Below are 19,087 nucleotides of genomic sequence, written 5' to 3' on the forward strand. Positions count from 1 at the left end.
ACGCCGGAGAGAGAGGCAGCCGGAGCAACGACGAAGAGAGGGGCAGCTAGAGCAGCGAAGGCCCGAGAGGTGAGATGTTGTCCCTTTCACTGGCGTCGGAGCCGGAGCTAGAGTCATACGAGTCTTCTCTTTTCTCCATTTTCTGTTTCTCTCTCCTCTCGATTTGATCTATTTAGAAATAAAGGTATTTTAGTCATGTCGCGTGCCAGTTATGCTTCAAGCACTCCATGGTGGTATTTTATTGAGAAGTGTTACTAATGAGTGACATTTTTATAATTTACACCGATGTATTAGGTGGTATTTTATTAAAGCCATGGAGTGGCATATAATTAATTTTCAATTTAACAGTGTTTTTGTTCAAAAAGGCTGGGGGTTCAAACTAATGTCCACCACCGCTAATTGATTCATCCCCTTCGCCGATACAGCCATACAGGCAGGCAGACAGGCTCCTTTCCATCCGTGAAATGGCGGCGGAGATGGAAGCCACGGAGACCGGTGGGCTGGCCGGCGAGATGGAGGTTGAGGCCTACCGCCGCCTCTTCCCCCTCGCCTTTCTCGAGCGCCACCTCCGCGAGTCCGTTCGCCCGGACGCGCGCCGCACCGACGAGGCCCGCCCCATCACCGTCGCCCTCGGCGCCGTGTCCTCCGCCCACGGCTCCGCCCTCGTCCGCCTCGGTGACACCGTACGCCACCCCCGCGAACGCTATCCAGCACTCCCTCTCCGGTCACTGTTCCTGATTTAGACGTGCGTGCCACCTGTTTGACGAAATGCCTCCTACGCATCTGTTTGTTGCCGCAGGCCATGCTCGCGTCAATCAAGCTCGAGGTGATGTCGCCCTCCTATGAGGCCCCCGACGAAGGATCCGTTGGTCTGTTTGCTGTTGATTTTCCCTGTATCTGCTGCTGGTAGCGCCTTTTCAAGTGATTTGGCTAATCTACTCTTGTGTGGCGTGGTATTCTGCAGCCGTGGAGTTCCACATGCCGCCTATCTGCTCCCCAGTTGTCAGACCTGGACGACCGGCGGAGGTGGCGCCGGTCATCTCCAAGACCCTAGAGGACATCCTCATGAGGTGTGTTCTGCCTAGCTGTTGCTCCATTTCCCACCACCATCCCCTTTGACTGAATGGGCATATAACTGTGCTCTCCATACGTTTAACCTGTGTTTTTACTGAATGGAATGATGACTGCTCTCTGCAGGACTAAATTTGATTTATTTATTTTCTGCACTAATCATGCTCATTTGCTATAAGTGTAGCCGTTGGACTTTAGATCATGGGCTCTTCATCTGCAAAGCACTCATGTGAAACACTATATTAACACAGAGGAAAGAATATTCTGTTGATTTGCTTTTAGCTAGCCAATATGATTTAGGATATAGGATTGGACGTGATAAAATGGCAGATGGCTTGCATGCTGCACAGGATGTGAAGAATATGTTCATCTTATTCTTCTTGTTAGTAGCAAAATAGATTTGGGGAATTTGATTTTGTGGATTCAGTCCTATCGATCAAATGACTTCTATTTTGCCACGACGTTTTGCTGTATGCCTATAAAACCTCTATATCTGTTTGCATACATGGCATAAACAGAGGTGATTTTATTTAATCCTTTTATACAGCTCAGGGATGCTAAATTTAAAGGAGCTCTGTTTGATCAGTGGGAAGGCTTCTTGGCTAGCATACCTGGTAATCACATATTTTATTATTGGTTCCTCTCCTTGCAAAGGCTTACTAGGCATCTCAGTAAGTCAAATAGAAAAGCTTCACATGAAATCTTGTTGTGATATGTTGAATAAGATGGGCAAGGTTTCCCATCCTTCAAGCCTGGTCCAAGCAGGCTTGCCTAATGTCAAGTGGTCAACAGCAGCCTTTCTTTAGAGATCATAGCGATTTTGTCATGAGTGTGAACATTAATGTTTTGAGTGCTTCTATGGTGATAATTACTGGTAGTACTCATACTTCCAGTAATACTACCAGTAGAAACAACCTGACTCGCTGCTTTATGAGGGTCTTACTTCATTGGACGATTATACCCCAACTGGTTCTAGCACCAGTATTGATTGAGTACTATAAATGGATATGGTCCATTAAGTGCAAAAAGATAGAACGTCTAGATCAGTTTTACTGGCAATAGAACCATATAAAAGTTGTCCAATGTTTTAGGGCTCGAGGATGGACTGCGAAGCAGCTTGCTTGTAACAATAAACTTTTAATCTGGTACACATTTGACCTATTATTAGTGAGCCTTGTGCCCCAGATAAGTCAAAGCTCTAAATAAATACCTTACTTGGGCTGTTTGTTAATACCTCCTATCCTTGCTGCTGAAGATTGTTTAGGAAAATGGATGAATAATAAAATGCTTTAGTTTGCTCCTCTATTTTTTCTCTTTATGGATTGCACCTGTGCCTGTTTGGTAGATTCCAACTAATACCCTGAAATCAGAAATCATATATACCAATAGATGATATCAACAACAACCTAAACACACATATGTGCAAAAGTGCAATTTTTGCAGAAGATATTGCAATATGCAAACAACACACACATGTGCTAAAGAATACACTATTTCTGTACAGACGAATAAATGATATTGCAATAATGCAAGCGAAACAAACATGTGCAAAAGAATACTTTTTTTATAAAAGATATTTCAAAAGTGCAAACAACACAACATTTTTACGTACATCGGGCTGCTCTTGTAAAGGAACATACAAGGGGATAAAAATTAGTTTAGACACTGCTTGACCAAAATCAAGTTTGCAAAAAGTATCTACGTTCTATACTTTTGTTCTTTTCTTGACATCTCAACTTTACAGGATGTCTATTGTTTGAATGCTGATGGATCTCTGTTCGACGCTGCACTAATCTCAGCTGTGGCTGCATTTACACATTGTATGTTCCTTGTTTCTGAATTTGTACTTTGATTTGACATTTTTTTCACTACACTACTGTTCATTTTAAAATGTAAATATGTTATTGTGCTATGGGCCAATAGTTAGTACTTTATTCATTACTCCCCCTAGCCCAAAAAAATTGAATTCCTATAATCCCAAGTAGTCATTAAGGAATACTACAAAAGACCATAATGCCTTGATTAATAAGTAGTATTGGTCGGTGTGTAAAATTTTTCAATTTGGTTTGAGAGTATGTAAGAAGGTAGAAGTTTATTTATTTTGGTACAAAGTTTGAACTCTAGAAATTGATTTGTTTTGGGCCGGAGGGAATAAGTACGAATCAATTTTACATATTTGGTGTTCCCATTAAATATTCTTTTGATAACTAAAAATTACTCATGATGTTTGGGGAAAAGGATTGGGAGTTTAGATGAGGGAATTAATGGCGAAATCCCTCGTTTGGTACAAGTGATGGGTTAGTAGGGAGATAGAGACTAGATCTTAAGTTAAACTGGATGGTTGAGATTTCTCTAGACGTTTCCCTCGCAACTCCCACCCACACCCTAGGTATTAAAAGGTACTTAGTTTCCCATCCCACAAAACAATCGCATGTCCCCTAAACAAACAAATGAGTTAATAACCTCATCACTTTAAACTCCCAGTCTCGTAAAAACTTAGCCCAAGCAAAAACAACTTCATGAAATTAGCCGCACTTTACAATTTTGAATTATAAGTAAATTTGCCCATTCTTCTCCATTAGTTAAGCTTTTTGGGTGAACTTTTTGGTGCATGCGACTTAATTTTGTACCACAACCAAGAGGTCTTGAGTTCAGATCCTGTGTGCACTGTTTAAATAAAAAGCTGCCAACCCTTGTATTGTAAGTATGAGGCAGTAGGAAGCCTAGAATGACTTGCAGGGTTAAGGATAAGTGAACTGTCCGTCCTTCTCCATGCTTAAGGTTTTGTTTGAAGTGGCTGTTGCATGCAACTGAGTGTCATACATCCTTAGTTAACTTTTTATCGCTAATCCTCTAAATATTTTATACTTTGGTTTATGAGAGAATTTATGGCACATTTTGAGATTATCCATTAGCATGTTCGCCTAAATGTCAATAATATACCAAAAAATGCCAATTCGAAATGATTTGGAATGGTTAGATCGAAATACAATTTGTTGTTTTCAATTCCAGAGTAGCTAGTACACACTTTAAGTTTTATTGCTTATTCAAAGACATAGTACAAGTACACGAAATATGATTTACTCACAAGAATTGGAAGTAACACCGAGGGAATATCGTCTATCATGGATACCTTGTTGCCTCAAAGGCCTTAAAGAACTCTTAATATCTACAATATCTACGTTGTGGGAATGTTGGTGATGATGGAACTCGAGCATGAAATTCAAGGCTTCCATTAGCATGTTCGCGTTGCCATCGTAGAAATCGAAAAGTGAATGTGCATTGTCACAATGCACATTAGGATTATCTTCATCAACAAAATCAGCTTCAGAGGCATTAAGCATGGTGGTAGCCCAACCGTACATACAACTTGGAGAAGAGACGAGCTCCACGAAGCTCGTCGAGGATTGGGATTGGGAACTTGTCCTTGGAGATCGTTGTTGTTATGAATAGCACTTGTATTCAATAAGAGTAGAGTACGAATACATATACATCTAACACAACCCCCCCTCCCTCAAACTCAGGGTGGTCAAGAACACTGAGTTTGGAGAGATAGAACCTATGCCTAGCTTCGGTCTGTGCCTTTGTAAATTAGCCAACTGAATCTCTGAAGGCACATATTGAGGAGCAACAATACCATCCTGTACTTGCACTCGTGTATAAAAAGCATCAACACCAACATGCTTACTGAGCTCATGTTTCACCGGATCAAGAGCCATGCTGATACCACTTGTATTGTCAGACAAAAGAGGAGTTAACATAGAAACAGAAACACCAAAATCTTTAAGCAACCACCGTAACCAAGTAACCTCTGTTGCCACAAGAGCCATAACACACAACTAAGCCTCTGCACTTGAACAAGAAACTGTTGTCTGCTTCTTAGTTTTCCAAGAAATGATAGAACCACCAAGAAACACACAAAAGGCAGAAAGAGATCGACGATCAGAGGAATCACTAGCCCAGTTAGCATCATAATATGTCTGGAGCTGTAAAGAGCTGGAGCGTGAAAGAACAAACGGCGAGATATAGTCCCACAAAGATAAAGCAGGACACGAAGCAAATGAGTATAGTGAAGTTGGGTGGGAGTTGAAACAACTGACTCAGGATGAGTGACACCAAGATAAACAACACTCCCCACAATGACAATAGCGAGTAGGATCAGTAAGGAAGCACACCATCAGTGATGCAAAGGTGAACATTGAGCTCCACGGGAGTTTCAACAGTGCGAAGATCATTGAGAGAAGCATGATAAAGATCCCGAATGTACTTCTCTTGAGATAGATAGAACCCCTCAGGTGTAGAGGAAATCTCAATCCCAAGCAAGTAACGAAGAGGACCAAGATCAGACATAAAAAACTGCTCACTGAGATGCGCCTTCACAAAGGCTATATACTCATCATCTCCCGTAATGATCATATCATCAACATAAAGGAGAAGAGTCCGACCACGAGCAGAAGTGTGAATGAATAGCGTTGGATCATGATTGATGGCAGAAAAACCAGCAACAGTGACCATAGAGGCAAAGCGCTGAAACCAAGCATGAGGAGCCTGCTTAAGGCCATAAAGCGAGCGACGAAAACGATAAACCATACCCTCAGGAGCAGAATACCCTGGTGGTGGACGCATATACACCTCACGCAACTCACCATTAAGGAAGGCGTACTTGACATCAAGCTGAGAGATGGAGCACTCACGGACAGAGGCCACAACAAGAAGAGTGCGAACAACGGTCATATGGGCGACATGTGCAAATGTCTCATCATAGTTGCAGCCATACCCCTGCTAAAAACCATGAGCCACAAGACGAGCCTTATAGCGCTCAAGAGAACCATCAGAGTAGGTCTTAACCTTATAAACCCACTTAGAGGTAATAGGACGAACACGTGAAGGAAGAAGAGCAAGATCCCACGTACTAGTACACTCAAGAGTAGCAATCTCCTTACCATAGCATGTTGCCATTCTTGATGAAGAATGGCATCACGATATGAGGTATTTTAGAAAGAATTGTAGTAGAATAAGCTAAAGGAGAATAAAAATCAAGAGGCCGATGAATATGACCACCACGTCTGATGAGCTGCTTAGGCAAAGAATCCTTTGAGGAAGATGCATCAAGCGGAGAAGATGGCTCATTAGGAGAAGAAACACCAGAGGATGGATGAACACGCTGAGTATAGACCTGTGTCATAGGTGGCTTCACAGAATAGTCAGGCACCAAGGAACTAAAGAAGAGTCTTTTAAGTGAAGACGACACTGCATGAGAAGGTGCCGAAGGAGCCACCAGACGGGTACTAACAAGAGAAGCATCAGGTAAAGTCAAGGAGGAAAGTGGGTCGGGTAAAGAGGCAGGAGTGGTATCCAAGGAAGGACGAGTGTAGTAAGTGCGGGACTCATCAAAAACATCTCGAGAAACTCGCATCTGACGACCAACTGGATCCCAACAATGATATCCTTTATGTTCAGCACTATACCCAATAAAAACACTCAACAGACTGAGCAGTCAGTTTATTGCGCTCTTGCGGTGCAAGCACGAAGCGCACAACCAAAAAGGCGAAGACTAGAGAAATCAGGCAATATGCTGTAAAGGTGCTCATGAGGAATCCCGCCATGAAAGGCTGATGAAAGCTGAATATTAACTAAATATGTGGCAGTAGAGACAACCTCGGCCCAAAAATAAGGAGGGACACAAGAAGCAAGCATAAGAGCACGAGCTGTTTCAAGAAGATGATGACGCCTTCTCTCAGCGACGCCATTCTGATCATGAGCACTAGGACATGAAAATTGAGCCATCTTCTCCATTTGATGCTCAGAAAGAACCTGACGAAGAGCTCCAGAAAGATACTCTCGCGGAGTCAGCACAAAAAAACACGAATGGAGGTGTCATTGAGTGCGGATCATAGCAGCAAAAGTTTTATAGATGGATAGAGCCTCAATATGATGTTTCATAAAGTAAATCCAGGTGTGGCGAGAAAAATCATCGATAAAAATTATATAGTATTGATGCCCCCTGTAGAAACAAAGGGAGCAGGACCCCATACATCTGAATGGACAAGATCAAAATGATGTTTAGACATACTCGCTAGAATGATAGGGTAGTTGTGTCTGCTTGCCTAGCCAACACACCTAATACTGATATAAAGACTCATGACCAGAAACAGATCCTAAAAGACTACGACGAATCATAGTGGACAAGCGAGAGCCACAAATATGACCCAAGCGATGATGCCATTGAGCAAAAGACAAGGTCGACGATGCAACAAAAATAAAGCCATCACACCCGGTGGACACATTAAAGGAAGATGAAGCTAGTCAAGCTCCTAGAGATGCTGAGAATCATGGCTCCAGGGGCTAGAGCCAACCACCTGACCCGTGCAACGATCCTGAACATAACAAAAGTCAGGATCAAGAATCACACGACAATCATGATTAGTGAGTTGACCAGCGGACACAAGTTGCATGGTCAGATTAGTTACAGAAGAAACATCAGGAACAGAAAAAGAGTCCGATGAAAGAACTCCCTACTCTATGTATGAACAAAGCAAGATTGAGATGGTTGAACCAAAGAAGAGAGACAAGCACGACGGGGAGTCATGTGAAAAGCACTAGAGTCAATAATCCATGGACATGTACCTGGATCAGGAGAACGTGTTCCTTCAACAGAAGATTGAGAAGTAGCAACAAAACCTGGCAGTGTAGAAGGCCGAGTCACCAAACCAACAGCTCCTAGTGAAGAAGAGGCGACGAGGACTGAGCAGCCTAAGAATCTCCTGTGCATCATATCTGGTAGAACTCCTCTGAGAATCTCTAGTACTAGAGCCATCAGAAACCTTGAAGAACGACGAGCATGAACCTTCTGATCCTTCCTCTTTTTGAAACAATAGGACTCCACATGGCCATCCTTGCCGCAATACTTGCAATGAAGACCACCCCTCCCTCCACTATCGGAAGAAGGCGCCCCAGACGTAGGGACCACTGGTGGAGGAGCAGGAAAACGAGAAGACAAGGAACAAGCAGCCAACATGGAAGAGTGCTACAAAAGACATGCATCACAAAGACGAGTCCCCTCATTATGAACATTAGCAAGAGCATCCAACAAAGAGACACACGGGTGATGGGCAAGTAACTGGGCACAAAGAGGTTCAAACTCAGCACGAAGATGAGTCAATAAGTCATAGGTACGACGTAGCTCAAGAGCCTCCTTTTGGCTCTTATAGGACTCACAAGTAGCAGGCGATAACTAAGGACCAAGTGTGTCAAGTTGACGCCAAATAGCAGAAACCTAAGCATAGAAGTCATCCACCGTACCATCACCTTGACGAACTAACTACTCCTGACGAATAGCAGCAAGGTAAGTAGACTATCGAGAGGGCTCATAACGCTCACGAAGAAAAGCCCACATTTGATGTGCATACTCCAACTCAACAATATCAACAGAAAACTGATCTTCTATGCTAGCAACAAGAATGGTAGCAGCTCGAGCATCCTCATCAATCCATGCCCTATAGGTTGCATAAGCAGAGTCATAAGAGGTCGGGCGATCATCATATTAAGCATGCAACCGATCCACATGCGCATCATAGTCCTCGAGCAAACGGGCAAATTTTGTCTTCTAGTTAGCAATAGCATTCGCCGGAAGGGGGCAATTAAGATAGGTTGTGTAGGAGCAGTAGGATGAAGGGGGCAATTAAGATCATTAGTCAAAAAATCCCAAAGACATAGACAACACATATGAATGTGAAGATGAGGAACCCAGTCGTGAAAGTTGGTGCCATTGAAAAGCATCGGACAGGGAAGGAGAGCAACCCCACTAGAAGCAGTTGAAGACGGAGCCATGTCAACGGCGAGAATGCAAAAGAAAAGCAGCACAAAATCCTTTTTTTGTAACGGGCCGAGCTAAAGTTAGCTAAGCCAATCCATTAATCGAGTTGAGCCGAAGTCAGCTGAGCCGGTAACCAAGCCGAGCCGAAGTAAGCCGAACCATTAGCCGAGCAGCGGGCTCAAAACACAGATTGAATCGAATAGATCGGCAAGGCAGAGCAAAAGGTGGTGCCGGCGGCGAGCGCGACAACCTGCGGCGACCACCCGGGTAGTGGCGACGAGGCGGTGCTGGCGGTGGGCGCGCGAGGGTGCGAGGTCAGCGGCGAGGGCGCGACAGCACTAGGGAAGCGCCGTGGTTGATCGCGGCGGCGTGGGTGGCGCCGTGGGATGGCGCTGGCACTGGCGAGAAGACGGCAGTTGGCCAGCGAAAGAGGAAGATGGCATGCAAGTGCAACATGCCGGAAAAAAAACATGGGCTCTAATACCATGTTATGAATAGCACTTGTATTCAATACGAGGGCACTAGACCCGAATATACACAAGTACAGGTGAGTAAATATAGAAACTATAAGAGTACGAATACATATACATCTAACAACTGCATTGAAAGCACAGTAGTCTACGCATAAGTGCCACGATCTATTCTGCTTGCGAACCAACAACACCGGTGACGAAATTATACTACTGGAGACCTAGGGTTCAGTGGTGTCTTCCGACTCTTCCCCTCCATCGTTGTCGACCACTATGTCATTGTACTCAATGTAGAAGAGGCATGATCGCAAACAAATTTCTTGTCGCAGTTGTAGCATAGCCCTTGTTTTCGCCGCTCGTTGGCTCCATCGGTGAAATTGCCGTCGATCAGCCTCCATCATCATGCCCGCCATGATAGTCGCTGGTGCCGCGGCATACGTTCCACCACAGTAAGATGACTTCCTCGAGTTGCATGCATGCTCTTCGCCACCTTCTCATAGGCCCACGCGAGCTCATGGCCTCTCACAGATTGCCAGGGCGTTGAAGTTCGACGTCGACATGAATGTCCTCTGGAAGCCCTTGCGTGAACAGTTACATCTGCTGTTGTTCACAGAGGAGGTCGTCGGTGCGGCAGTGCCGGAAATCATACCTTGTAAGTTTCCATGACGCTGGTTTGTATTAGTCGCTTGAGCTCACCTAGAGGGTTGCTTTAGATTGGCGGCCCGAAGCCAACGTGGCACAACTCCTTGAAGTTTTCCCAGCCTGGTGCAATATGGTTCTACTCATAGTGGAGGTACCACTCCTGTGCCATGCCAGTGAGTTGGTAAGTGGCCGGCCAAGCATGTCATCGGTGTGCTATCCATGAAAGAATTGAACCAGTTAAGGGGGTCATCGTTACCGTCAAACACGGGAAACTCCAACTTGTAGTAGTGTGGCAACCATCGCCTATGCCAAGTTTTGGTTGCGGTCGGCCATTGCCCTGCTGTTGGTTTGGCGGATGCATCAGCAGCCCTCCCCTGGTACAGCATCGATGACAATCCGGAACTTGTGTTCCACTGATTTTGCTTGAACGTTGTTAGCCTGGCAGTGGCGACCTCCATTGTTTGGCTCAGGTCAGACACATTACTCTTGGATCCCGGCGACCCAAGGCTGCTGATCTCCTGCACGTCTTGTTGCAACTTGAACAGTGGGTCGTTAGAAGTTGTGATCCCGGTGTCAGCGGCAGAACAGCTGCTGCTGCTATCGACGTCAGATAGGGTCACCATGTGCTATGATACCAGGTTGTTATGGTGTCTGCTAGCGAACTAATGGGATATATGGGGTCTGGTAGCTGGACATGGTTTGGATGGCCGGAATGAAGGACACCCCGTTATGATCTTGACGTTAACACAACAGAGGATGAGAAAATAGAGAACAGGGATGAGGGCTGGAATTGATCGTGCTTGCCTTTATTCATATCTCGTTCATGCCATTTATGGCTTACACAGCTAACTGAATGAGAGAACAAATTGCTAATTTAATGAGATAACAAATCTAATCCTCACAAGTGCTGCATAACTCGACCATGACAATTTCATTCAATAAAAATTCACTCATCAAGGAAGGTGCTGCTAGATTTGACATGGAAGTTGTATCTGGTCAAAACTTTCTGTTCTATAGTTCCTGGTCTGTTCTATCTATAGTTTCATGCTAACATCTCATGGTGCTGTAATTAATTTTCTTCACTAATACTATGTTGTATTTGCAGTGGAAATTCCTTTGGTATCTGTTGGTGATGATGGTAGAGTATTTACTGTTGGGGGCAATGAAGGCAAAATCAAATATGAAGTGGTAAACAGAGAAAAGAGGAAGATCACGGTTACTAATATTCCATTTTCCCTTACATGTGCACTCCACAAGGATAATATTCTAGCGGATCCAACTGCTGAAGAAGAATCAATAATAGAGACTTCCATGACTGTTGTTCTTGATTCTTCAGATCAAATAGTGTCAATACAAAAATTTGGAGGTGCAGTGACATCTATGGCAACTATTAAGGTTTGTTAGCTAATCTTTGCTTAATAAAATTTTCGAAGTATTTATGGGAGATTTTTTTTTTGGTCTGTTGGGAACTATTCAGGCATGAAACAAACTTCATGTATTTGAAAATAAAGGAATTATACCTGTATATTTGACTCAGAACAAAATATCAGCTGAGAAATTGGAAACTACTGGAATTTTATGTTTTGATTACATTTCCTGTTCTTATTTTGTTATCAAGGGTTAGTTTGGCTCTCTACTCCACGTATCTACCAAGATTTGGTTGCCAAAATTTTGGCATGATAAATTTTAGTAGGGTTGATATCGAGAACTGTTGCTTGCTTGGTGCCAAAACTAGTTCAGTGTAAGAGGAATATGGTGGGGTCTTAATGGAGTACATTGGGACAATGTAGCAAACCTAGATTAGCCCCAAATTCAGCACATATTTTAATAATTGTTACTCCCTTTATCCTAAAATATAAGCATTTCTAGGATTCAAATTTTCAGAATATAAGCATTTTTGTACTGACTCATGATTTCAATCATTTCAATAATTTCAGAGTGAATCAGATGCTTAGAAAAGTAATCTAATCCTTTCAAAATTCAAAAATTGACTACTGAAGTGACTAAAAGAGAATCTGTTAACATCTCCTTAATCTATGCTAAACAACCTAAAAATGTTTATATTTTAGGGCAGATGTAGTAGTTGTATTTGATCCTGCAAACTTAGCACACCGTGTTGTCATAGATAACTATTTGTTTGCAGAGGATACACCTGAATGACCTGTACTTTCTGCAGGACTGCATTAGTTTGGCCAAAGACAGGAGAAAAAAGTTAAGAGGAATTCTCTCTGTTGAAGCAATGGAAGTCGACTCACATAGTTCTGATTCAGTGAACTAAGCAAATTATATTTGTACTCGTTGTGTGACAAATTTTACCATCTGCCTTTGACTACCATCTGTTTAATTACATCAATACAAGTATGTAACAGTCTGTACCTCCCTTTGATTTTCTTTAACTAAAGTGGCATTATAATTTCATTTGATGGTATTGTTCGGAAAGTTCATCATGTGTAATTCACCTTGCAAGATTTCTGAGTCTGTGGCTTTTTGGCATTTTTGACATATTTAATTCACTTAATTTCTACTATAAGAGCAAGGCTAATAATATAGCCAACAAGCTGGCTATAAGACTTTTTATAGTCTTCTCTTAGCCCACCCATATAGTAGCTCTTCATCATTAATACAGGATCTACATGTCACTCCCACATAGTTTCTTGGTTCTTGTGTTCGAGGCTAGCTACAAGCTTATAGCCTGCTATTATACTTTCTCTTAGGGTTCAGTGAGGAAAACAATACCACTTTTTGCAGTAATTTATCCAACTCCTGGATTTTCTGCACGTACAAAGAGTGCTATTAGCGCCGTGGAATACAAATGTGAGGATGTCCCAAAGCCTAGGTGGTGCAATGCTCCGAGACATGTCAGCGCGAAATATCTGGATGGATGAGGCCTCAAATTAAACCCAAATAATTACGATAACCATCCAACCTCATCGCAGACCCCGACGTGTCTTGAAGAGGGCACTACAAAGGCTCTAAGCCATCAGATATGAAATAGAAGACATAACCATTGGAATAGCCATGCCAGTCATCTACGTCATACGCCCGTCAACCACTCGATGGTGGCAATCAAAAGCGTACCCCAGAGACTCGATCTCAACAAAGGCATATTCCCCGATTATCTCAACCATTTCAAACCCATCCTCATGTGGGACTAGTCGCCCAGAAATGCAACATAGCCTCACATAAATCATCTCAAGCATGATATCCGAATCATAAGTGGTTCTAAGCATAACGCATAAATAGTCTTAATAAGTTCTAAGTAGTACTTGGCGATAAGCCATACATGTTGGTTCATGCGGTAAGCGTGCTACCCAAAAGCCCATAGGCAAACTGGCTAGGGTAAATCCCTAGTTAGATCCATCCTGGAAATCACAAGCTGCATCAAACTCCTCATCTAAACAGTCAATACCTGCAGCAGGGTCTGAACCAAAAACAAGTAAAAGAAAGCAAGAAATCAGTACATTAATCAAATTAATGTACTAGCAAGTCGGTGACAACCCTAGCATGCTACATGTTGGCCGTATTCAAGGATAAGCTGGGTATAGGTTAATTTGCATAAATGCCAGATTTAGTTCACAACATTTTCTCAACGGAATTTTTTTTTAACAATAGTATAGAGTTAGTAAAACTTGTAATGTAAATGAATAAATAACACGCGTCTACCCCTCAAGGTAGATCATCACCACTTACCATCATATCATCACCATTCACCGAACTTTACCCAAGTTCACCAATAAAACATTCCAACCATTTTCCAAATTCACAAGAGTTTATCAAAATCACAAACTATACTCATGACACTTCACCATGCCGCTCATGACCGTGAGCACGGCTAACCGATTAGTTTTAGACTCTGCAGAGTTTGTACAACTTTTAAGCCCACATGATATGGTTCGCTCTAGTTTGTCCGATACCCGTCGGTATCATCACATTCTACACATTGAGTGTGATCTAGAGGTCATAACAAAACCGTTACATTGTTTATTGTCTAGCCTTGCACCAGCACGATGTGTGTTTTACCCACGCTACTAGCAAAGTAGCGCCACTAGGTAGCGGGCCCACGCTTTAACCTAGCGCCGTAAGGAACCCTACCCGGAATCCCTCACGAGGCACGACACCGTTGTATTGGACAGACTGCCCGCTCAAATCATCATATACCACATGTCGTTAATCAATTTCAACAAATCACAATCCATAGGAAGTTCCGATAAGGTACCAAAACCCGGTAACTCATACTCTTCGGCCTACCAAGATGCAAGGCTAAACTCTAAACAACTTAATAGGTTAAGGCCAGCCCATACTTAGCACATGTGGTTTGTACTATTTTCATTAGTTGGTGACATAGAGTGAGGTCCTTAATCGACCCGGGCGAACGCTCCCCCTATCGGTGCACATCTACTACCATATGTACACCACTCGCCGCCCAAGTCTAAAAACAAGTTTTCTCCATTTTCTATTCACAATACTCACACATTTAAAATTCTGTCCAGCAGCATCAAAATAACCTTTTTCACGTATAACATTTATCAAAATGAGTAATTTGTAAGGCGGTAACCGAATATATAAGCATATAGTGGCAATATAAGCATAGCATAATCCCAAATAACACAATAATTGTATCCAAGAGCACCCTATGGTTACAACCAACAAGAATTCAATATTTCAAGGTAGGTTATGCAGCAATTTGGTCATATCTACCATTCCCATATTTATAAAATTTCTTTTTCTAAAATTAATACTAGCTAACGTATGCATGTTTGCAATAGAATCATTTAGTCCAATAAAACATAGGATCAAAGTGGTCAAAGGAGGGGCTGACTTGCCTTCGTCCGCAAACACCTGAACCTGGTCTTCAACAAACTCACCCTCTTCTTCTTCGACGTATTCTTCCACTATTCAAAATACGCGTATACGATAAATACAAAAATGCATAAAAACAAAAAATGCATGAAAATGCATGAGACTTATGCAGTGAGTCTGTGCTGGTCTCAGGTGGCCTCTAGTGAAGAAATTTTTATTTTATCACTTTGTTTTACAGAGATATGCATTTAATAATTAAAAAAGTTTAAAAAGGGCTAAGTTTTATTAAGCAACATTTTTGTACAGAAGTGAAGAAAATTACTTTTACAAAGTTACAGAGCAGGATTTTAGAAAATTAACGGAAGTGGTTTCACAATTTTTAGAGCTATTTTCAATTTGTTATGGATTTAACAAGCTCTAGGAGACATTTAGGGAAAAACAAAAATAAAGGAAAAGTTTGTACAAAAAGTACCAAGTTTTATATTTTTCTAAAATAGTTCACAGTTCCACGGATCTAACAAAACTTGTTTCACCATTTTTGGAGTTAAAATGAATTTTCTACAAAATTTTGAAGTTCTGCTCATTCTCAGCAAAAAAAATAGAAATTAGTTTTCAAAATTTAATTTCAGCCGGGCCCACATGTCTGTGAATGGCGTTTTCTGAAGTGAGGGGCGTTTTGCAGAAAGGTCCTCGTAAGATAGGAAATCAACCCGCACTCCCTTGCTACAGTAATGTGTGTAGGCACTTTTCGAATAGAACCCTAGGTTTAGTCGAATTCTCCGAAGGAGGTCCCTGGTCGGGCTCACAGGAGGGGCAGCCATGCCTGGCTCGATCTAGGGGTCGCCGGCGGCAAACCGAAGCTCGGATGGGGTCATGATCAACAGAGAAAATGGAGAGGAGGTCAAGGCGAATCTAATGGTGGTCGTGGCGACGACGACGGTGGCCTGTGCAGCACCGACGACGACGGCGAGCGGCGGCCTTCGGTTGAGCGATGGTGCATGTTGCTATTCTTGATTGATCCGGCTAGAATGAGGCATGAAATGAGTACCTAGAGGTTCCAGGGAGCTTACAACACGGCCAGCCGGGGAGGAAAAGCGTCGACAATGGTAAGGGCAGCGGCGACGGTGTTGTGCTCGACGCGAAGGACGTCGGAGAGGCGGCATTGCTCGGTGGTGTTTCGTCTGAGCACAAGGGTAAAATGGGTTTACTGAGGGATGCTAAGAAGGATGACGCGGACGGTTTCTCGTGAGAATCACCAGGGAGAGATTAATGGCGACGTGGGCTCGCCGGCGCCGACATGGGCGCTCGCGTTCCGGCCATCCCAAGGGGTTTTCTTCCCGGAGTTTGCTTGGAACGTGAAGAGGCGAGGTAGGAGAGCCTGCTGGCGCGAGGGCTGGTTTAAAGGTGGAGTTTGGACGCGGTGCCCGTGAGCTCGGTCCATGGCCTAAGCTCTGTCCCTGCGTTCTCGAGCCGTGCGACGATGGAATAGGGTGGCTGGGCGCGTCAGGACGTGTGCAGCGTGCCGTGGAAGAGTAGTGGAGGAGGAGATTTGGTCTGGGCGCGGTGATTTGGTCGGAACGGCCTCGTCTACCTTCAATGAAGTCGTACCTGGGTGGTGATTGGGGAGAATGGCGCGAGGTGGACGATGGGTATGGAGACACGGTGTCTAGACCCATCAGCAGCGTCGGCTAACATCTTAGCTTCGTGGAGAAGGCCCGACATGGCATGGTGGGAAGCTAGGGGTGCTGTTTTCTCCACTCCAAGGAAGACGCCCGCCAGGTGTTCGACGAAATGCTTACAAAGACTGAGAGAGGGAGAGAAGGCTGGTGCTATGATGGGATTTTTTGGGCTTCCATTGGCCATGGGGGGCGGTGGAGGCTGTGAAGAGAGAGTGGGAGGCTGCCATGTGGGTCCTAGGGGTGTGGGGCCCACTTGCCATTGAAAGAAATTTGAAATTTGGCTTGGAGGCTAAGTCAAGTAGAGTTGGCTGCAAAGGATTTTTGGATCTACACACACACCCGAAGCTTGCCATTTTTCTTGAGTATCGGGACGATGTTAGAGACCCATTCTACATACCGACAAGGCCGGATGAACTTAGCATCGTATAGCCTGGTGATTTCTGCCTTGATTGGTTCATACATGTCAGGTTTGAACCTCCGCGGTGGTTGTTTGAAGGGCCGATAGCCTGGCTTAATCGGCAGCCGATGTTCCATAATTGATCGGCTTAGTCTTGGCATCTCATGGTATTCCCAAGCAAAACAGTCGAATTAGTTCTCCCTGAAACTTCGAGGGTAGGTTAGCACTGATGTATGTCGGCCTTGGCCTGTCTCCAGGTCCTATGTCTATCTCTTCTAACTTTTCGGCCGACATAAACCCTTGACCTAGTTTTCCATCTAAGTCATCGACTACCCCGGTCAGGGTATTTACTAGGACTCCTGATCGCGTATCGGCTGGATCCCAGTGTCCGATACGCTCAGAATTCCCCCGACTCGAGTTTCCGGAGATGCACTCGTAGCCCTCTGATTCCTATGTGGGGATATCCGTTGTGGCTACGTTTACTGATCTGTCGGCCGCGACCACTTCTACTGTCACGCCCAGAAATTTACACCAATTTCTGAAGAATAGCATGTATTAAATCTCGGTCCAGAAATCAGCCCGAGTACACACTATGATAAATTAATACACAGTTCCACGACTTAAAAACATATAAAAACAATTATCTATCGAAATGCAGTGGAAAAGGAAAACAAGACTAGAACCATCTAATCTTCAATTTCAACTGGCGATGACGGATCCACACCACAGGCATTCTTGACAGCGGACTGAACCTCACTTTAACCTTGGGAACAACCTTCTGACTAAAACTCTAGCACTGGCTCTTGCTCTGGTGGGGAAAAATTAAGCAAGGCTGAGTACAAACCACCGTACTCAACAAGTAACACCCAATTGAGGGGAATAATGAATGCAATTGGATAACAAGGATAGGCTAAGGTTAACTTGCACAAAAGCAGCAGTAATTTAGCAAAACAGTAAATAAAATAGACTGAATAAAAAGTAAAGTGAACATTTAAAATAATCATTCACTATTCAACGTTACACCACGTTGCAACAGGCCCAAACCACTATCCAGCGTTACACCACACTGCAATAGGGTCAACCCTCTGTCCAACATTACACCACGTTGCAACAGACTCGAACCACTGGCAACGTTACACCACATTGCGCAAGGTCAAACCAGTTCCAATATTAACCAAGTTATTAATAGTTCAACTAATCCCAGTGAATCTGTCAGTTCACCCCATAATCACGGGCACGGCTATTCGAATAGTTTTACTCTACAGAGGTGTACAACTTTACCCATAAGACATGGCTCCCAAGCATGTTACCATGCCCCAATGTATCACCATGATACCTCAGTACGGAAACCATGATAAGACCTTTCACCTAACCCTCCCTAGACAATCGCACCACACTTCAGGTTTCGTCCCCTCCTTTACACCAAGTCGGGCAGCCCCCTCTTGTGCCTAGGTGAATCATGAAGCAGCAGAGGCCATCGTTACACCACGATGTCCCATCCATACTCCATCACGCCCACCCTTGCCTCGGTACATCGAATAGGGACAAGCTAGACTATGAGTCTCACCGTTGCCCATTCTGGCTTGTGGTTAGTACGTGTAAGACTTCCAAGGTTTCCTGAGAACCGGTCCTTAATTGGCATGGGCACGACTATCAAAACCATGCACCCAGAGCCCACCCTAAGCAATATTTTAGTTATATTTCATCCACATCGGGAAATTCATCATGATCACAACCATTAAAGGTCTATCAAAGTGTAACAGTAATTAAATGATAATTGGTGAGGTAGATGTACTAAGCATGGCTAAGCATTGCCTAATCCTAATTCTAGTCAAATTAACCCTAGGATGACAATAATAATGAGTGGGAATCAACGGATATAAAGGTAAATGCCCAATAGATAAATACAATAAATAGATTTGCACAAAACAATGCATGTTTGAACGTAAAGCGGGGAATTTTATAAACATAGGTTCAACATGATCAAACAAGGGTGCCACTTGCCTTGCTCTAACCCACGAGGAACTTCGCGACGACTTCAAGAATGAACGAAACTTTGACAGGGTCAAAACCTACGACAAACAAGGGAAAACAAGCAAAAACAGATTATAAAACTACTGAAACAGAGAAAGAAAATATTTTTAATGAATTCTTGGCATTTTTCTGGATTTAATGAAACTTGAATGGACTAAAATGGAGACTATATGAATTA

General features: G+C 43.5%; 1 protein-coding gene across 1 annotated transcript; it reads left to right on the top strand.

The window, feature by feature from the left end:
- The first annotated feature begins 385 nt into the window (after nucleotides 1-385).
- On the top strand, nucleotides 386-12,469 carry LOC102703800 (exosome complex component RRP43). The gene is made up of 7 exons (XM_006660371.3): nucleotides 386-683; nucleotides 800-869; nucleotides 965-1,070; nucleotides 1,619-1,685; nucleotides 2,816-2,891; nucleotides 11,105-11,394; nucleotides 12,176-12,469. Exons 1-7 carry the CDS (start codon nucleotides 465-467, stop codon nucleotides 12,275-12,277), a joined length of 930 nt encoding a protein of 309 aa, XP_006660434.1. The 5' UTR covers nucleotides 386-464; the 3' UTR covers nucleotides 12,278-12,469.
- The last annotated feature ends 6,618 nt before the right edge of the window (nucleotides 12,470-19,087 follow it).

The sequence above is a fragment of the Oryza brachyantha genome, chromosome 9 (genome assembly GCF_000231095.2).
Source record: "Oryza brachyantha chromosome 9, ObraRS2, whole genome shotgun sequence".
Taxonomy (NCBI): domain Eukaryota; kingdom Viridiplantae; phylum Streptophyta; class Magnoliopsida; order Poales; family Poaceae; genus Oryza; species Oryza brachyantha.